The 21,881-nt window shown below is 30.6% G+C and overlaps 2 protein-coding genes across 2 annotated transcripts; one reads left to right on the top strand and one right to left on the bottom strand.

Annotated features, from left to right (window-relative positions):
• Nucleotides 1-6,922: 6,922 nt before the first annotated feature.
• Nucleotides 6,923-10,355, top strand: LOC11418221 (coiled-coil domain-containing protein 90B, mitochondrial). The gene is made up of 6 exons (XM_003603949.3): nucleotides 6,923-7,229; nucleotides 7,306-7,497; nucleotides 9,358-9,434; nucleotides 9,551-9,607; nucleotides 9,725-9,791; nucleotides 9,872-10,355. The coding sequence occupies exons 1-6, from the start codon at nucleotides 7,062-7,064 to the stop codon at nucleotides 9,989-9,991; spliced, it is 681 nt and encodes a 226-aa protein (XP_003603997.1). The 5' UTR covers nucleotides 6,923-7,061; the 3' UTR covers nucleotides 9,992-10,355.
• Nucleotides 10,356-17,031: 6,676 nt separating this feature from the next.
• Nucleotides 17,032-18,557, bottom strand: LOC11413103 (GATA transcription factor 7). Its single transcript, XM_039832208.1, has 3 exons — nucleotides 18,408-18,557; nucleotides 17,991-18,297; nucleotides 17,032-17,889 (listed from the first exon to the last, which is right to left on the bottom strand). Exons 2-3 carry the CDS (start codon nucleotides 18,291-18,293, stop codon nucleotides 17,287-17,289), a joined length of 906 nt encoding a protein of 301 aa, XP_039688142.1. The 5' UTR covers nucleotides 18,294-18,297; nucleotides 18,408-18,557; the 3' UTR covers nucleotides 17,032-17,286.
• Nucleotides 18,558-21,881: the final 3,324 nt, after the last annotated feature.

The following is a 21,881-nucleotide window of genomic DNA, read 5'->3' as shown; positions in this document are numbered from 1 at the left end:
TATTTGTAATTTGTTTTTACGTGGTTTATATCCTTTTGTTTTCTTAGTAGTCAATCATTTGTATCTGGTATGAGGCACCTTTAATCATGTCATTCAATAAATATTTTTCCTATTAGTGTTTGGTGACCATGATATTTAGAGTAAACATAAAAAATTGGTAAATGAATTTCTACCCGTTTGTGTTGTGTGTTTATTGCCTTCTCAACATTTAGCACATTTTGTTAACTATATTTGAAGTGCTGATGTTAAGGCAAATTTTATAGCAATGATGATAGACAACATATACCTAAGTGTGGTTCTTAATTCAGAAAATTCTTATTAATATATCTTCAACTTATATAGCTTTGGGTAGTATTGTTTAATTTGATAACATAATTTTTCTTATGCAAATCGGAATGTAACAAACTCAGTTTTTTTTTAACTACATGTTTTTCTCCAAAAAAAAAAAGGTTCGACTCCATGTTTTTATAGTTGATGTTGTTATCTTTATTAGGTTCTGTTGATCCAAGTGTAATCGTCTTGGTTTTTATGTTGTCTTCTGAAAGGTTGGGCCTGATGTTTTGTACGCCAAGTAAATCTCAGAGTGTTTCCTCAATGGTACTATTTCTACTATCATATATAGTTGAACACCTCTCTTAACTACTTAACTATTACTCTAATTCATTTTTGAGCAGTGCTATATCCAGCGAAGGATATGCATAGCGACTGTCCCGAATTACCACGTGTTGTGTTTTAATTAGCAGTCAAACATTCAACTTCCTTTTTTAGTGGAAAATATGGGAGGAAAGTTAGGAAATTAAACGGCAAATGCACCTTCGCTATATTTCACGAAAATTCCATTCGCTATATCCAGCATTACGCTTCATTTTTTAATGTCGGTCCATTCACGTTGAACCTTCCATTAGCTTGAATTCAATACAACATAAAGTCATTTTTGTTAAAACTATTCGGTTACAATTTATTGGATTGATTGATACATATTCACAACCATATATTAGGCTATTAAAAGGACTGATTCACCACCATAGCTTACCATATAGTGTTAGCATACATGCATGGAAAAAAAAAATCACACTTTGTCTTCATTTTCAATTAGTAGAAAATAAAGTTGATATTGCAAAAATAAAGCGATATTTAGCAAAGTTTTAGTCTCAAATAAAAAATCATAAACTGAGTCAATCATCTCTTTAAAACTCTTATTAAAGTATATACACTATCCAAATCATAAATATTTTATTTTAATTTTACTATTGTGCTAAATATTTTTGTTATATATAAATTTTTGTTTGAGTTATCATCACTTTCTCCAACCCCTCTTCAATGATACTCTTCAATTTTATAATAAGGTATTTTGTTTATCTTTCTTACTTTTCACACATATCTTAGACTATTTATTGTTTTTTGTACGAGAAGATATACTCAAATTATTCTATTATACAAATTGTTTAGATCCATAGCACTACTCTTCAAATTCTTATAGGGTTAAATATGTTTTTGGTCCTTATAAATGTAGCAATTTTTCGTTTTAGTCTGTCTAAAAGTTTTATTTGACTTTTAGTCCCTCAAAAGTTTTTCATCTTCACTTTTGGTCTCACCTTTTAAGCAAACTTATAGGTAAAATTCATATTTTTGAATAAAAGTTTATAATAATATAAGAATGTCTTCCTAAAAAAAATTAGAATTTTTGAACAACACAGGAATTAAATATGAATTTTTATATTTTTTTTGGCGTTAAAAATTCTTATTTAATTCGTGTTTTGTGAAAAAATTCTTTTTTTTATTGAGTTTTTTACAATATTCTACACATTAATGCACAATTTAATTAAAAAATACAAGAGTACGCATGAGTTGACATAAAAATAAGGGCTAAAAGTGGTGATTAAATGTTTTATAAGTCGAAGGAAAAATTTAGAAGAACTAAAACGAAAAGTTAGTATATTTTATAGAGATAAAAAACATGCTTAACTCATCCTTATATATTCTAAATAAACCCGTGCAACGCACGGGCTACATTTTGCTTACATGTCACTTCACCAATGATCCCCTTTCTAAATTTTATTCTTGATCATTCTACTACTTTGCTTATGTGTCACTCCTTCAAACCATTATACATAATAATTTTGATAAAAAGAGTTATACTAATCAATTGCAATCTTAATAAGAAAGAAGTAATTGAATAGGAATATGCACATCAATGTTAACCAAATGTAACTGAACATTATTATTTTAATTAAAAAAAAAAACAGAACTTTTACATCCTTCGTTCTTATAACCCCTTCAACTACTATTTTTTAAAAACATTGATTATTTGTTTAATATTTACACCATCACCATTGAATTTGTCTGTTTACATTCTTCCACATAAAGGTTAAAAAGATGTTACATTTTAACTCATCCATATTTCCCTTTTTCCCTTTCACCTATATGATAACCAACGCAAATCTCATTCCTTTTATGGTAATATTTGATGATCAATTTTATCATTTGCCTCATTTTTTCTTGACTTTTCCACCATGTCTACTATTGATGTCAATAACACCAAACCATCTTTCTACACTTTTCCTCTACCATGCTATCTAAATGTTATAATCTTATATCATGTTTTTTACTATCGTGTCATTGAGAAACATTGTGTGTATAAATATGTGAACAACCCTTTTATAAAAAATGGTTGTTCATCATTAATTTTTCTAAGAAAATATTGGATGGTACCTTTCAATTTGGTATTATATTTCTTTTCTATTTTTTACTTATCATCTCTTGGCTATTCATTGGTTTTATGACTTAATAGAGACTCAAGTTACTTTTAGGTTGACCAAATAGTTTATATTTCTGAAGAAGAAAAAATTAAAAAAACTAAAAAGTTATTTTTGATTAGTTAATGAAACGTTGTATGAAATGTAATGATAATTGCTCATGTCTATATTTATTTTCTATTTGCAAAAGCACTGCATTTACTTCACTTCATGCAAGTTGTACAATGAATGCATTATAATATATTTTTATTCTATCCTCTTACACACACAAGTTTACTACAAAGCTCCTCATTTTCTTCTTCCATTTCATTTTTTGATAGTTTTGATTTTCTATTCAAGCTTCGTATATGTATATTTCTATAATTTTTTGTTTTCTCTAATGAATATCCTTTCTTTGATTTCACATACATAAGTTTTGAGAAAATGGAGGGTTTTGTTGAGAGTGCACTTCATATATGAAAAGATGGTTGTTTTCATTGAAATTAAAGTTTTTATTTTTTATTTAACATTGTTATAAGATCAAGAGTCTAATAAAGAAGTGGAAGGGAACATATTAAAAATGCATTAAAAAAGTAATATTTTTTATTCGTTTTCATTCCAAGCCCGTGTGTTATGTTTTTAATTGAATAGTTTCTTATAAGAGTTATTAGCATGAATGCCTTCTTTAAAAAAAAAAAAAAGCATCAATGCCTCGGTAACTAATCGTAGAAGCACATATCTACTCAAAACTCTAATGGAACGCTCTTGATCTTTCTGAAATTAGAGAGACAAAGTCATGTTTTGATGATTTGAACGCGGCAACATGGAAATTTAACCCTTGACCATGGAATTGATTGACATTCATACTTTCCATCAATTGAGTTTCTTAAAATTAAGAGTAAATTTGGGTGCAAAATTGTGATGATGTTGATGTGGCACCTCTAAGACCTTCCCATAAACTAAACTTGAGTCATTCATTATTCTAAAGTTATAATTATACATATGTGCCATCTCTAAAAATATATTCTTAAATATAGTATAACTTCTCACCCTTTCTTATTCTATCTAATAATTATGAGAATGCAATCAATTTTAAGTTACAAAACTTATCATCCCTTCTTAATAAATTTGTTGTTATTATTTACCATTCATTAAATTAATTTAATAAGAGTAAATGAATAGATTAAAAAAAGGATATAAAAAAAAAGATTAAAAAATTTAATATCGAAGGTTTTTTGAGCTTATCGTTCTCATATCAAGACCAATATATGCTGCACATTTTTTTATTAGTATTTAGCTATTCTATAATATAGTAGCCAACAAAAATTCTATTACCTAATACAACTCTTATGAATTTGGAAGTGGGTTTTAATGTTCATCAAGTGTAATTCCTTTTTCAAAAAACATTTTCATATATAAAAAAATCTTCTCACATATCTTATAACTTCTCACTCTTTCTTATTCTATCTAATAACTATAATAACAAAATTAATTTCAAGTAACACTTCTTAATATGTTATCCTTTACAAAATTAGTTAAATAAGAAAGATTAAAAAAATAATTGGGCATATGGTCATCCTTTGTACTAAAAAATAAATAATATTCAAGCCTCTTTGTGCTTATTGCTCTCATATCAAGACCAATATAAATGACACATTTTTCCTTATTAATATTTAGCTAACTTCATTGTAAACTAATTAAAATTCTTATTGAAAAAACACTGACATAATGTTTAACATCTAAAAAAAGTCAAATAACTCTATTGAAATCTCTACAATGCACGGGTTATATACCTAGCTTCATTGAGCTACAAGGAACAACATGTGTACAACAATAGTGGGAGGACAATTGTTGCCGAACTCAGTAATGGATTCAAGTGAGAGCTCAACGAAAAATAACCCACAAATGAAGAACAAAAGAGAAAGAAGAGGGAAATGATTCATAAAAAAAGGGATGAATTTCTTGCTCTTACCAATGATTACATGTTGAGAGCACCTTCTTCTCGGTGCTCAACAGTTATGTAGTGGAACCATGGTTCGTTCACTCGACATCAACAGAGAGCAATCTACGACAATAACAGCGCCGACATCGTTTATGATGGTGAATACGGATCAAGGATTGATTTACCCTTGGAAACTGATAATCATAACATGCAAAGTTCATATTGGGTAGAAGGATTTTATGATTTAAAAAATTTAATGTTTTTAGGGTTTGAGTTGTGTTTTTTTTTTTTTCAATTCCTTTTATATTTTTTTAATGTGAAAAACTGCCTTTATGTGTTCGTATTTTTTATTTTTTAATTTTAAAAAAATCACTATTTAATTTTGATAGAATATATGCTAACTTTTTAGGATGGAACATATGCTATTGGTAATTTTGAATTTTTTACCTTTAAAATATAGGCCTACAAGGTAAAATCCAAGTTTTTACCTTAAATCTTTATTTAATTTTTTTATTGTCCATTACACTTTCATTCTTTTCATTTCTATCCACTCAGACACATTAATCTTTAAATATGGTTAGTGTCTCTTTAGATAGGCGGCCTGTAAATTACGTTTTGCTTGAAATCATGACATAAAACAACTTTAACATATAATCTCTAATTCTTAACTACTTAAAATCAAGGCAGATTTACATCTGATAGCATGCAAATGCGCTTTTACTTCATCAAACCCAACTCCAAAATTTAAAAAAATCTTTGCAAAAATAATCCTACTTTAAAAATAAAAAATGACCAACATTTTCTTTTGATTTATGTTACAAAATTTAAGCAAACCCGTGCAACGCACGGGTTGTCTCCCTAGTGAACATCAAAACAAAATCCAAAATCTTCAAATTGTAGTGACTCAAATTAACACCCAAAAACACACAAATCTTAAAAATTGAAGGTTCATTTAACATATTGAAGACTTTAGGGCTTTGTTCCTCGGCGGGATAAATAGCAAAGATAAACAACAAAGATTGAAGACTTTGAAGATTTTGATCTTCGGTTCAATATTCATTCAAATCAAAAAAATTCCTTTATAGATTTTCTAGGGGTGGTGTTATTTGGGTTTTGATTATTATTATTATTATAAGATCAGATTACACGCTCCTCTCTTGAAAGATAATTAAATTACATTATATTTTCCTATTATGTTAAAATATACATTTTCTCTGCAAAATATTTTAGAAAAAAATTACTTTTCACCTTAGAGAGAAGTTTGAATTACATTTTCATCCCCTTTTATGTTAAAATCTAAACTTACATCCCTTTTTGCACAAAGGATTATGAAAAAAGATGCGGCCATTTTATTAAAATCAAAGTTTAATTATTTCTATATTTATAATTCACAATACTATTAACATATAGTTTTAAACCTTATTTTAAAATATGAAACAATACAAAATACAAAATAAAAATAATTTAAAAAAAAATCACTAATCCATGCGTTGTAATTATGGGTATTTTAAAAATGTTTTATATTCTAGATATGGGTATTTAAAACTTTATGAGATTTTTGAAAATGTTTTATATTCTAAATTATGGGTATGCAATTATTAAAAAAAATTACGAATATTTAAATTTAATTTTTGTCTAGAGTTTTAAACCTTTTAATTTTTAAAACCAATAAAATAGGGGTATTTCAAAATGTATTTTATATTCTAAATAAATATCTTAATAATCAAATAATAAAATTTATTTATTATAAATATTGAAATTAAAAATAAATGATTATTTTTTTGAATTGTAGATCAAAATTATAAATTATAATGAAAATATTGATTTATGTTAAAACATATTAAAGTGTCGTACATAAATAATTTTTAAGGGAGAAGATTGTAATTCAAACATCTCTTTAGGGAGAGGAACATAATTTATTGTAGGTTTTTATTTTCAAGGGATGAAAGTGTATATTATAACATAAAAAAAAAAAAAAAAAGTGTAATTTAAACTTTTATTAGAGGGTGAAGTTTAAATTACTCTTATTTTTATTTTGATAATTTTAGGTTTTGATTTTAAAGAATTGAGATTTTAATTTGATAATCCGATTTTCAACACGTTACGTTAAATGATGTGGCAATGTATGTGCAAAACTTTTGAAAATCATTTAAACTGATTACTAAAATAAAAAACAAAATATTTACAATAATTAAAATGAAAAACTAAATTTATAATATTTGGTTTGGTGGGATAAGAAAGAAAGAAGGAAGAAATAGTGTAGCACGGGGCAGCGGCTTTTGGGGCAAGCAAGCATCAGCTCAACATGAGTAGTACTAGTTGAGAAAGCTTGTTTCTCTCTCTCTCTCTCTCTCTCTCTCTCTGGAGAATCGGTTTTGGATTAGATGGCGTTGTACAAACGTGCTTTTGATTTGGGTTCAAAATCTCGCTTCACCGTCGCTTCTTTATTCCATTCTTCTACTTCTACTTCTACTTCTACTAGCACTAGACATGTTTCACAGGCCGTCGATTCCAACGTTAAACGCGCATTCCTCGTCGACACACTTGCACTCGTAAGTTTAATTTCATCTTATTATTATTATTTCGATGCTGTGATAATAATTGAATTGAATTTGGGTACCTACCTAGGTGCGGAATTTAGAGACGAACGGGCTTCCTCCAAAACAAGCGGAGGCGATAACTTGGGCAATCACTGAAGTTCTCAATGATAGCTTGGAAAATGTTGCTCAATCTTTCGTTACTAAATCCGATATGCAAAAATCTGAAATGATGCAAGAATCTAATCTCTCTAAGTTCAAATCTGAAGTCAAAACTTCTCAGGTATATGAATTGAGTGTGGAATTATGTTTTAAACTGTTTCATCTTTTGTTATAAAGAATTCAATGAGAATAGCTAAATAGATGTTTAAGATTATTATATGACTAATGACTAATACATAGGACAGAAATTGCTAGAGACTGTACAAGTTTGCTTGTTAGAGTTTTAACTTTTATGTTGTTCTTCAATGTTGGAACTATTAAAACTTATTCAGGGTGTGTTTGAATCGAGACTTTTGGAGAAAAATGAAAGAGGAAAGGGAAAGTGAAGTAAGAATTCTCCCCCCCAACTTGATTGAGGGGTTTGGTTTCTTCGTAACACAATTTTTAGGTTAGGTTTTTATTCGCAATAAAGATAAGTCCTAAAACATGGTGAAAAAATTGTATAGTTTGCAAGTAATTCCTGTGGTTCACACTCTTTCTGGTCTTTGTGAAAGATCCTTTTAAAAGACCGATAAATTTTAATTTACTTTTCCTGAACATTCACAGATTTTTTTAATAAGATTATAGGAGTGATGATAATATATTTTTGGAGCTTGTTTTTACTGTATTTATCAAAGAGAAGGTTTAGCATCAAGGACAGGACACCGAGTTTTGAGATGTCATATAGAGTGTAGACTACTAAAAATCTCAAAATGTCGGAAGATTAATCAAGTATTCTCGTGAGGTTATTTTTATACTTTCTGTTTATAGGACGTTGAAAAAGAAATGAGTAGAGTCCTAGACTTGTAGGCCATAATGCATGGTGTATTAAAAAGAGCTTAGTAAACTGCAAAGGCTAACTGCTATTACTGCATTGTATTTGCACAGACCTCTCTTTCGCTTTTTTTTTTTTTGTGGTTAAATTTAAATATGTTAACCGACTAAACTATATAGTAATGGCCAGCACCTTTTTCATCACAATATCACGTATATGGAAATAGGACACATTTGTTTTTTCTACCTTTCAGTTTAGTTTGCATTTTGGAACCTTTGAAATCTCTCCTGAAGTTATGCAAATAACTCGTTTTAATAAAGTTAGTTTAACTTCTTAAAAAAAAAACTTGTTTTAATCAAGTCCTAAATGACAATTATTGCAAGTTCATTATCTGATGAACTCCTTTCAGCTTTTTGTTCGTCCCTGTAGTCAGTTCTGGTAGACCATCCCATTCCTATTTCAATTTGTGTCTTAGTTTCTGGTGTGAGTTAATGTAATATTTCCAGCCATCTGTTGTTGAAACAGAATCCAGTGTTTACTCATATATAATAAACTTCTTGTTTCTCTTCTAAGTAAACGATATAGATACCAGTCTCTCTCAGTGCACTGGCCCTATTACACGCTTCATGTGTAGACGGTAGACCTCATTGTAACTTTATTCCTAAGCAAGGCATTAAATTTAGATTTATTTTACTTAAAGAGGAAAAACTTAGGTGCAATAAGAAATTAGGGGCAAGGGATTGGTGTTTGGCTGAGGTTAACAGCTGCAGAAGCATATCTTCAGTAGTTTCAACTTCCAAATCTTCAACTGCTTCTGCTGATGGAAATCAAACGCTCTGTTTATTGTTTCAAATATCACCCCCGGATTTATAAATAAAGATGCAATATTTGGAGTTTGGATTTGGTATTGATATATTTGAAGTATTTTGTGTATTTGGATGCTCATTAGTCAACATCTGAACAGATAGCTAGGCATATTCTATCCAAAAAAAGGAAGGAAAAAAATAAATAAATAAGTGGCGTATAGAGCATAGGCATACTATGCAGTTTTCCTGTGGTTTTTTCTATATGTTATACTTTTGAGAAGACAGGACAGGACATTGTAATTGTTAAATTTCATAGTTCCATTAAATGTTTAAGTCGTCCTTTTGATGATTGGTGATGCAGGAGCATCATTTTTCTTTGTTGCAACGCGAGACTGAAAAGCTTCGTAATGACATAGATAAGATGAGGACTGAATTGAGGTCTGTACCTTGGAAGTTTATACTCAAATATTTTTCCACCTGAAGCAAATTTGATTTTCACTCCCTAAGATTGTACTATATTGTATATTTAATTATTTATTGATTGTCTGTGACAGGTATGAGATTGACAAAGTCACTGCTGGGCAACGATTGGACTTGAATCTTGAAAGAAGGTAATTGAAAAACTGCAAACATGGTTCTATTTTTTGTGGTGCTCTTGACGCAGTAACCTTTTTATGGTTTAACCTTAAGTTATCATCGCATTTATTTATTTTCAAATCTAATCACAGACGCATTCAGGATGAGCTTGCTACTCAAAATACTGAAACCACCAATCTGACAAACAAACTTGATCGGGTAAGTTTATGATTGTGTTTATATATTAGTTATTGAAGTGGAGAACGTTCAGTTTGGATTGAAGTCTATATTGCTTTTAGGAAATCCATGCATTGAGAGCCCAGTTAGAAGCTGCAAAGTACGATGTGATCAAATACTGCATAGGTACCCTTGTCTCCATATCTGCAGTGGGTCTCACCGTGATCTGCATCATATTATAGTCTCCCATGAAATCAGAGGTGAATTGTGTTATGATCTCAATTTACAATTTTTTTTGGCATTTCGGAAATCAAAGGAGCGCCATTGTTTTCCATTGGTACCAGACCTGCAGTTTCATTTGTAACATTTTTGGGTAAACTAAATGTGTAGTACCCCTGGCCCTCATTAAACATGTTAAAATTGATTGTATTTGGTAGTTGGGATTGAATTGTACCAATCAGAAAGTAGATAGAATTAGTTTTCAGAAAGAAAAAAAAAAGTAGATAGAATTATTATTTACGGATTAGAAGATTAATTGAATAAATTGAAACATCGTTGTTATTAATGGAATGTTAGGATGAATTACTTGTTGAAAGCATTTTTTTACATAGCTTACTTACTAAATTATCTAGGTCGACCTTTGAGCTATTTGCAATCCCTAGATGCGTGGCAGCTTGGGACTTAAAGGGCTGTGTACCCTTTGAGTTTTGGGCACTACTTTACCTACTTCACTCGCTATTAAAAAGCTATCCATGTTTCTGAAAGTGTGTATCCAGGCAGCATAAAGTGTTCAGAAGTATGCATTCAGCCGTGCAAAATTTGGTAGTTGTTAGGATGCATACTTCCGACCTGATGTCGGAGGTGGGGGGAAAGTAGCCTCCTTGAATTTTCGGGTTGACCTTCTGACTATTTGCAAGTCTTGTTAACAAAATGGCTTGCGATTTGGCAGGGAGTTGTGTGTCATCCAAGTTATGCGTTGTGTCTGTGGGGCTAACATAGTCTTCAAAGTGAACAACTAAATCAACTAAAACCCAATCAGAAGATGGGAAATAATAGCGAATGATACATGTTCTCTAATCTGATTGTTAGAGAATGCATAATTAGTTTTTACATCTCATGTTCTCTTTCATTGTATGATTGAATTTTATATTTTATATTAAAAATAAGTCTTGGTATGTGTTGAGGAGATAAAATATTTACAAAACCACAAGGAAATATTGGCTGTGTTACTAAACTAAAAACTAAAGGTTTATACTCATTTTAATCAAACTAATGTAAGTTGTGCATTAGCTTTTTTTACCTATGTTTTGGTGATGTGGTTTTTTAAGTTATATTTCTATTGAATATTTGAAATCTGACTTCTAATTAATCAAGTGTTAACCGCATGCATATATTTTACATGATCTGAAGTTGGTATAAAGAGTTAATTGTATATACTCCTTTATTAAGTTACTGCAAGTGAGCTAATACAATCAAGCCACAGATGAGATTATTCGAGGAGGAGACTTTGGACATGGGGATACTAGGGTTGTGATTGTGAAACTACGTGGTATCTGCCAAGACAAAAAAATTAAACAGTCACCGGCATCTTTCATTATTTACACTTTCCAGATTCTTATTCTATATTGCGTTGGCCAACAGTCCAACACACCTCTTTTGTAAAATCCCCCACTATACACCCTAATTTTGTTTTGTAGTATGCGTATATATGCAAATTACAAAATGGACTTGAATTTTGACAAAGTTATATCCTTTTTAATTTCTAATAATGAGCCAAAAAAAATGAAAAACAATTTTTTGCAATTGTCTAGTCAAGTGGGTTCTCCATGAAAAGGACCTCTGTTCCCCTGTAGAAGAAAAGATTCAGATAAGAAGTGGCTTCTTTCTACTGCTTTAAATGCCTTTGTCTTTGGCTATCCTCCATGAAAGTGAACTTTTTTTTACCGGAAAATAAGTGGCTTCTTTTCTTTTCCCCCTGCTTTAAACATTTGTCTTCTTATCATTCATTTTCCTCCATGAAAGTGAGCGTTTTCTGCATCTGTTAATTATGCGTCATCATGTATGCTCGTATCTGGCTCTAAGAAAATTCAAGCTTTTCTCATGTCCAAATTAACTTCTTGCTAAACAAACTTATTGTATTTTCCTTGGCTCTCTACATACATCATACATGGAATCAATTTTTACCATATTTTTCCTATGAAAAGCTTATATTTATTTTTAAGATGTACATGAAAATAACTAAGCTTGTATTTTACTAATTAGTTAACAACTAAGTTAGAAGTTAGAACTAGTTTTTATGAGTTTTGTAAGAATACACACAACTAATTATGCGATGATCATATTTCATTCAATACCAAACATATAATTTCGAATATCTGTTCCACCTTGTGCAGGTGGAATTCTTCTGACCAGCAGAAAAAAAAAAGAAAAAAAATTATTGGATAGGAGTCTCTTGCCCTATTGGGTATTTGTAAACAGATGTAACATAGGAAAGAGTATTTGGAAGCAAAGTACTATATATAGTCATAGATCCTCTGGTTGTGGCATATGTGAAAGTTTAGTTGCCATGACGTGTACGTAATAATGTCGAAAATTAAAATGGTTGGAGTGGGAACTGGAAAGCCCTATACGATTCCAACTCCCAAATAGATCCAACGGCTACCATTTTAAGATAAATGTTGTGTGTTTCAAATTCAAGATCAAAGTCTCGAGTTGGGAAAGTAAAAGTCTTGCTCACACTCACACTCTTGGTGTCAATGTAACCTTACCTCTACCTCAAATTTCTTGTTGCGATCTTTTCAATTAGTTACTCTCAGGGTAAAAGTAGTTGTCAAGTTTTTAGGATGTTATAGATGCTTTTACGGAGGTTTCACGTGGGAAAAGTATATTGTGCACCCATTCTTAAAATTTGGGTTATTATGCTTAATTCAATTCTTACCAGTTTGTAATATGATGATTGTTCATCACTTGTAAAAACATTTCTATACCACATCTCATTTAATTTGAGATTTTTAACACGCTAACATTTACCGAGTGCAGCAAAGTAGAGATGATCATAGAGTAGATGCTCTAACGAGTCTTTGCATAATTTGAGCGGTTTTTTTTTTTTTTTATCATAAAGTCAAATAAAAGAAAATTAAAATTGAGGGATCGAACTTATTTATCCTTTGGGTTCAACAGTTCGAAATCTAATGAAAAATATTATAAAGAGATAGAAATACAAAAAATAAATAAATATTAAAATGACTAAAATGATAAATTGAGTGTACTGTAAGGACTAAATTTCATTTCCATTCAGATTATATATTTTTATAAATAACGATGAAAAGACATCTTATTTTATGGTAAATATTCTTTTTTTAGTAGAAAATAGTAGTAATTTTATAATTATAATTAAAAACATATATTTTCCTACTTCCTTATATTTGTTTCCTAGCTCTTAACGTTTTTACTTGAGTTAGTTATTAAAGCATTGTCATCATATCATCTTCACATGGAGTGATACCTCAAAGTGGTGGGCAAGTCATGTCCAATAGCATGGACCTTAAGCTTTTTTAATTAGGATTGTTTCAACTTTCACTAGTCCAAAGATTCAATACATGAATCCTCCATCCTCATCCACCCAATGCACGTTGTTCATTCAATGGCTGCTTCTACCTTATATCGTCATTGTTGATTGATTATCTTGTCCTACAATTAGAAATAATGTCATGCCCCACCAACAACAACTATTCACCCACATGCAGTCACGACTTAAGATTGTAATGGACGGACACTAAAAAACACTAATCACATTACACTAACAAAATACAAAATTTTATAATTATGGATTAAGACGAGGAGCCCACGTTTTCAAGCATTATATTGACTCACTACTTGAAGTTGTCAACGCCCACTGAAGTCTAATCTATTTTTATTTTTTTGGGTGAGTAGCTATGTTTGATTAGTTAAATTAAATAGGTAAGAATGGAGACAATATTCACAGTGATCAAAATCAAAATGAAATATGAGATAAAAGTTTAAATTAGTTACTTTAGGGCCTTTAATTAGCAATGCCTCAAGAAGGGGTTGTACTACTCACACTCAAAAATTTAAATCTTTCCTTCTTTCTTTTTTTTTTTTTTTTTTTTTTATTTGTGAGTGTTTGCCTAAATAAAATTGATTTGAGGTAATGTCCATGTTAGAATTTCTCTACATAGACTCGTTTACCCATGGTATACATAGACTTCTTTTTTTTAGTAAAAAACTAGTTACAAACCCGTGCTTCGCACGGGTTCAATAATGTATTCGATAAAAAAATCTTTAAAAGAAGAGATGTTAAAACGAAGGAACATTGTGATTCATCATAAAATATGTATGGACTGATTAAGAAAGCATATCATTAGTTTATGAGATTAAGAATTGACATAATATTTAGGATGAAAATAATTGGAACCAATAAAGGAAACAATGATGTGTGAATCATGATTATATATTATCCAAAATTATAAAAAATAGTGTTGTTGTTATAGAGTTACCAAAAAATGATTGATACTCATATTTAAAACAGATGAAATCAAGCAAAGAAGTAGCATCAGTGAGTGAAGATAATCTAGTATATGATTAGAATTAAGGTAATATGTTGAAAGTGCATATCATGAACACCAAATCTTTATTTGGGAATGACTTGAACGTGCATATTTTTAGGTGGCTTCTCTAGGTCAAAAATTAGCTTATCATCTACCTCTAACATATGTTCTCGGCAAAAGTTGAACCATTGGTCGCCTAAGTATTTTTCGTAACTTGCTCTCTTTGCTGACACTTATACCTTTTTTGAGCTTGTTTGTCGATGAGTGTGATTTTTTTCTGTGTTCCTTTTAGAAATGTCATTAGCGAAGCATATGTCATTATCATTTTGGAGTTAGTACTTGCATACAATCATCAAAATTGAACAAGACTTTATTCTGCTATATGATGGTTTAGTACAGTAATCTTCATATGCGTTAATTTTTACTTATATACATGTTTTTTTTTTTTATAAAAGGAAGGTATGCAACTGCAATCAAAATCTCATTCACATTTTCATACATTTTTGAGTAATATTCCAATTGTCAACGATGAAGAGGTAGCTACCTTTGTTAAATTGACATTAAAAATGAATAAGTATTGATGCAAAATTAGAAAAGATGTTAAAGGAAAAAATCGTCTGGATGTAAATTGAAATCAAAAGAGAATTACCATTCCTACAAGATTAGTTTCTACATATGAGCAATTGTGTTAAGAAGAACGAGTCAATCATCCATTTTCATGGTAATTATCATATGAGTCTTAACATTCATTTTAACTAAAAGATTTTTAATGTTGCTTTAACACAAGAGCCAACCATCCACCTTTGTATTTTATGTTTGAATTCACACGTCGTATTAGAGATAATGTTAACAGACAGAATACAGTTAATGGATCCCGCAGCTAAATGCTTTGTATTACCTTAGACCTTACAACTTCCAATATGTGTGCCATCTTGCATGTTTTAAGTTTTTGTTGGAAGTTAGATATGATTTTAAAAAGTTACATCTCACTAATCTGTCTTTGAAATACGATACACCTTTTATTTTTCCGTGTTCTTATTGAAGTTAAATACTCCATCCGTTTTAAAATAAATGTCGCTTTATTCAAAAAAAATTGTTTCAAAATGAATGTCACTTTACATTTCCAATGCAACTTTAATTTTTTTCTTCCAACTTTACCCTCAATAAATACTCCAACTTTTCTCTCTCACACAATTTTCAATGCAACTTTAAGTTTGTCATTTTCTTATAAAGTAAGGTTATTTTAGTAAAATTGTTATGACATTTGACTACTTTATTTCATTCCTTAATATATGTGCAATTGGCTAAAGCGACACTCATTTTAAAACGGATGGAGTATTTGTTTGTAAGTTACGATAACAGTAATAAAGAATGTCTTAAATACAAATTTAAGTTTAGTGCATGTTTCCTCAACAAAAAAAAAAAGTTTAGTGCATGTGAAAGGTCATTATAGTGCATCACCCTTTAGGAATAGGTTGACTATAAATAGACAATAGACAAATCGAGCTTGTTTTGGCATCACATATATATTATTAAGTACAGAAAAATCTTGATCACTACTAAAAACAACACTTATTTTTCCTTCAGAACATTAGTTTATTTTGGTTTGTCGTGACTTATTAATAGTATAATATAATTTTTTCTATGGCTTATTTAACATTAAGGGAAATAAATAATTTAACTTTGATGTCTATTATAGTCTATAAGACCCGTGTATCACAGATCAAAAGTCTAGTAAAATATAAATATTAGTTATTCAATGAATTTAAATTATTATTTTTTTATATAAATATGATCGGTTAGAGTATGATTTACATTATTCAGTAAAAAATGGTAAACTCTTTAAAAAAAAAAGTAAATATCAATCAATCCACCTTGACCCACTCGACCCCATCATGTGGTACTGCTAAATTTTCGGGGGGTCACTCAAATGGGTGCTACCTAATTGTTTGAATAGTTTTAATTGCTTCAGTCACACTCCAAGCTTGTCTTGGTTTTAAAGATTCCACGATTTAGATTGGCTTACTTAATTCGGATTTTTTCACATATGTAAGTCCAGATCAAATTCACTCAATTTGGTTGGATTTCACGATTTCTGTAAAGTTGATTGCTCCTTGCCTATATACTAATTAATTAGTCTCTAAAGAATATGAAATGCATCAATTTAATCCATAAAATTAGGGATTTGATTTAGTTTATAAATTACTCCTATTGATGGTTTATTCGAATAAAATTAGACAATATCTGAATGAGACTACCTATATCAACAAATTGATGAGGCTATGGGCTTGCTTGCAGCTATCATGTGAATGAGGGAGTTGGAGTTTAAGAAGGTCGTTGTGTTCAAGAAGTTATTGAAACACCATTTAATTTGTCTGATGGAAAACAAGTTTCGAATGCCAACTAAAGAGTATTTGTTTTGTTTGAAAAAGCAATTCCAAATAAACTGAACTGATTAACTTGAATTGATTTTGTCGAAAAAAAACTTGAATTGATTTAAATTTTTGTTGTCTTCCAAAAATTAAACGGAAATACATACACCTCTCCCGCGTCACACGAAATCGAAAAACACAACATTGACTTAGTTTGAATAATTCAATCTAGTGCAACAGAAAAATCTAACTTTAATTAAACAATTCACAACTTGAATAAATGGCCAACTCCACACCTAAATTATTGCTTTTTGAGGAAATATCACACCTAAACCACTATTGTTGGAAAATAATTAGAATTAAGTCAAAAATCACAATTCTACATAAGAGGTATATCTAACAGTATTAGATTAATTAATTAAAAGGAAGAAAGGTAGGAAAATTGGATACAAACAATAAAATCCTTCCTAATAATATCCGTTACCTGCTGCTGCTGCTGACGACTAGCACTACAACTACAACCACTAAATATTTTACAAAAAAGTGACCCGGTTCAAACCGGGTTGGTGGAGTATCTCCTAATCTAATAATAATGACTCAGCAAGTGGTAACCATTTGGGTCTGAGTCGGTAAACCGGGTTCCGGTCCAACCATTCCTTTCCTCTTCCTCATCTCCAACACTTTACGGTGGCTATTGGAATGAATTTCACTGCTGAAAGTTGGGCTACAAGCCGGTCTATACTCCGAAAAAAGCCGACCGGATTTATATCGAACCCCACACGCGTTACAAAGGGTTTTAGCACCCATCGGACCGGTTCTCCACTGCGGCGTCTTCTGCACCTGGCAATGACTACACCGTCGTTGTAACTGGCCCTCTTCTTGGGCCTCATGCCCAACAACTTGAGCCTCGGGCTTTTTCTTCTGTTTCTTCGCTGGTGGTGCACCAAAAACAACAGACGGCGACGGAAAAAACGGGCGCTGAGCCCAAACGCGAGGGTTGGGTTTTCTATTCTTCACGGTTCTGGTCTTGGTGGTAATTTTCATTTTTTCAGTTGAAAAACGTAAAGTTTTTCCATGCTGAGTTTCATGTTGTTTAGGACACGCGTTGGTTTGAATTTGAACCGGGTAGAGAAGAGATAGTTCTGGGAGAGAATCATCTACGAAATGTGAAACCCATTCCAGGCCTGCCACGTCATCATCCTGTAAATTGAAACCTTATTTTCAGCTCCAACTTCTCAATTTCAATTACTACAAAACGGATAAAAACTAGAAGGGAAACGAACGAAGAAAGAGAAACTCACGGGAACGAGTAATTCGGTTGAGAAAATGGAAGAATCAAAGGAAGCGCCGGTGGAATTTGAGTTGTTATCTTCTGAGAGTGATTGAGAAGAAGGAGATAAACTACTCTCTTTCTCTTGTTCATCTCCGTCGTGGTGAAGAATATCACCGCCGTGAGAGAAGTCAAGGAGGTCGTCAACGGAGAAATCTTCACCGGCAACCACCGTGTTGGCAGTGAAGCTAAAAAGTTCCTCGCCGAGAGTTTGTTGAAAAACAAACTCGCTTCTTAAACTCGGTTTCAAAGCTTTTGCTACTGCAAACTCCATTTTTTCTGCAAATAATTTCAACAAAGTATAAATTCACTTCACGTTTTATAGTAAAAGGAAATTAATCGACGTAGTAGTTGATGGTTTATTTAATTTAATTATTAAATTAATTACCTGTGAAAAAGAAGAAGAAGAAGAAGAATAAGAATCGAAGGAGAAACGGCAGTGAAGTTGGAAGTTTTCTTTCTTCTCTATGCTCTTGTACTTGTTGATTTTTTTTTAATAGAATTTAAAATAAAATAAATACAGTAGCTAAGCTAGCATATCTTGCTTCCTTTCAAAAAAAAAAAAAAAAAACTAGCATATCTTGCTTTGTAAAAAGGGTGATCCAGCATGCGTGTGACATTTGGTCACGTGGTGGGCCTTCACTATTATTGGCATCGTTATGAATGATTTTGGTTTTTTTTTTTTTGACAATTCGTTCGTTATGTTTTTTTTTTTTTTTTTTAATATAGTAATTATAATTGAATGAATCGTTGATGGCTCTATAAAGTTCCAAATTTCTGGAATCGATGATTCTTATTTTTTGACCTAACCAAAAAATAAAAAGCTGGCCCGGTCCAATGCAAGTGTGTACGAGCGAGCCGGCACAAAACAAAAAAAACGTTAAAATCACTCACGCCGGTTTTGACTGTTACAATCACCTACAGCCACCATGATTGGAATTTTTTCATTGATGAACGGCTCAGATGAACGTCTGTGGGAATAGTATAATTTGGCGGTATCAATTTTGAAAAAACAGAATCCACAACGCAACGAATTTGTTACTAACTAGGAAACCGCCTAAGATGATAAAAATGGGCCCAATATTTTGGGTATTTGCGAAAATGGGAAAGAATCAATGAAATGAAAAGGATTGCTTCGTTGCGTTGATCTTTCATTATGACGTCGTTAAATTGTTTTGATGAATTCATTTTCGTATTTTTTAAATTTTGTTTATTTATGACTTTTGTGTATGTGATTGTGAGGTGAAACCAGTAGAGAAGAGATGGTGGGGGTGAACGTTAGATACTGATGACTGTTTGGCGCGTGAAGTAATTGACTTTTAAAAATGCATCATGTGAGTGAGATTCGTGGCTTCAACTCAACTCAACTTATCACGTTTTGTTTTCAACTTATCTTTGGCGCGTTCCTTTTATGCCAGCTTTGTGGATTCTTAGCTGTCTTCCCTAACATTCAAAATTATCATTTCTTTCCCTTTAAGCCAAATATTTCATTCTTTATTATTTTACTACTTTTCAGAGTTGTGTTTTAATTTTCTTTTGTTTTACAAGATGCGAATGTATCCTATCACTAGATTGCCGACCCGTGCGCCGCACGGATCCTATCGACTGTAATAAAAATCAATAAATAATTTTTGATCTCAGATGAAATATTATCTTAGAAAAATATATATCATAGAATAAAGATCAATAAATCTTATCGATCTATTTTGTCAACTCGTACGTTTGATTGTAATACAAACAAATAAATGTACAAAGTAAAAAAAGAAAAAATTAGATGTTAAATAAAAAGTAGAATACAATTGTATTAACATTAACATAATTCAAAATTAGAAATTCCAGTCATTACAGCTGAAACACCTATGAAACTAAAAAAGAGAAAGAGCAATGCTATATGGTGTTATAGATTTCTCACACGAACATGAACGAATGCATGAAAACATATATTTAAAATTTAGTTTTATATATTTCTGAAAGTTTCTTCCTCAGTCTTGATTAAAAAAACACTACTTCATAAAAAAAAAATACAAAAACACTTCATCTATTTTATTATCCTTCGGTACAATGGATAATGAAAAAAAAACTAAAAACTAAAATAGAAAATAGGGAGAGAGAAAAAACTAAAAACTAAAATAAAGGATAATGAAACAAAATTCTCCATGTGTTAGATCAATTAAAACATACACGTAGAGAGACCAAAAACTAAAATAAAATATAGGGAGAGAGAAAAAACTAAAAACTAAAATAAATTGTGACGATTATTTTCAAACAAAATGCATCACAAATTAATTTTCAACAATGGTGCAATAAACCTACTAAAATTGTCGAAATCCTTTAGTCAATGATGTATCAAGTTCAATTCCAAAATTATGATCTACTATTGTAACTGGCATGTGAGCCTATCAAGATATTACTTTAAACAAAGATAACAAATTAAAAAAAACAGTCATTTTAAAAATCAAGAGAAACTATTCAAAATCTAAACATTCTAGAGGCATTATGTCTAATTCTCAAATTCAATGGTCTGTCAATACTTAAAATTCATTTCCATGACACTTATTCTACAATCATAGTTTCTTTAGATATTGAGATACAAACTTTTCATCTTTAAAATGAGCTAAAAAGTACTACCTCCATCCTTAATTATAAAACCCTTTTGAGAAAAAAAATTGTCTCTTTTTATAATACTCTTTTAGTATTTCCAAGTACATTAATTATTTTTTTACCAACATACTTTTATTTATTTTGCATCTTTTTCTTCAATCAACAATAAATATTATGTTGAAAACATAAATTAACTCTCTCTTTTAAATGATAAAATTATAAAAACAATAGTAATTACATACAAATTTAATACTACAACCAACTTGCTTAATCTCCGTAATTTTTGCAAAAAGCTCCTATAATTAGGGACGGAGGTAGTATTTATAGTCTAAACGATCCAATTCCTTTCTCCCTATTAGTTCTCTGTCTTAAGTATTTCTGAAGCACAACACATGTAAAATAGATTCACATGTGCAACTCTTGGTAGAGGAGAATAACGCCTAAGTATTTCTCAACCATAATCGTCGCTTTAGTTTTGGACACAACATGCAACTGCAATGCATAATTATGAGTGAGGAGTATATATATTTTTTGGTGGTGATGTGAAGAGAATATATAAACCAAGATACATGGCAGACAAAAAAACAAAAATAACCAACACTGAGTGACTTCCCGATACACGAAGTGCGGTAAATGCAATACTCCAATATCCAAAAAAAATGGGGGCTGGTTTACTTAGAGACCTTCAATGATTTCATATGTGAATGTTTAAATTCATATTTAAGGCTTTGGGAACCAAACGGCCTTCTGAAAAACGTTACCTTGAAAATGTGCATACTGTCAGTCCCAATCCCCTAATAATTAGCTAACAGTTGAATACATCCACTAATTTATATTACAATTAACAACATTTGATTGTTTTTATTGTCATTATAACCTAAATAGGTAAATATCAAGAAAATTATATGCAAAATAGAATATTTTTTTATACATATTTATGACGTGCTAAACTAATGCCTATCTCATTATGAAAATTCATTCCATTTAATGCTGAACAGATATTTAGCTGCAACCTACTATGTAAACGACAGTTCAAATCCCCTAATTATTAGATAAACAGTTGAATACATCCCTTAATTTAGCTAACATATAACAATATTTTTTTATCATGTTAAGCAGAAACAGTAAAACAACAAACACTACTCCGCGTCCATAGATGATTCATGGCAGCACTTAAAGTTGTAGAGGGAAATTTAACTTATATTATTATAACATATGAAGTACTGTTTTTTTATTTTAGACAAAATATTAGGATTGGTAA

This window comes from Medicago truncatula, chromosome 3 (genome assembly GCF_003473485.1).
Source record: "Medicago truncatula cultivar Jemalong A17 chromosome 3, MtrunA17r5.0-ANR, whole genome shotgun sequence".
Classification (NCBI taxonomy): domain Eukaryota; kingdom Viridiplantae; phylum Streptophyta; class Magnoliopsida; order Fabales; family Fabaceae; genus Medicago; species Medicago truncatula.
The sequence above is the reverse complement of the archived record's forward strand: the minus strand, read 5'-3'. Positions and strand labels throughout refer to the sequence as shown.

Bases quoted from the DNA above. Each gene is read 5' to 3' on its own strand.
- LOC11418221 (XM_003603949.3), top strand. From the start codon at position 7,062: ATGGCGTTGTACAAACGTGCTTTTGATTTGGGTTCAAAATCTCGCTTC. The intron at 7,498-9,357 runs GTATATGAATTG...TTGGTGATGCAG, and splicing joins CTGAAGTCAAAACTTCTCAG to GAGCATCATTTTTCTTTGTT. The intron at 9,792-9,871 runs GTAAGTTTATGA...TATTGCTTTTAG, and splicing joins TGACAAACAAACTTGATCGG to GAAATCCATGCATTGAGAGC.
- LOC11413103 (XM_039832208.1), bottom strand. From the start codon at position 18,293: ATGGAGTTTGCAGTAGCAAAAGCTTTGAAACCGAGTTTAAGAAGCGAG. The intron at 17,890-17,990 runs GTGAGTTTCTCT...TTCAATTTACAG, and splicing joins CAACCGAATTACTCGTTCCC to GATGATGACGTGGCAGGCCT.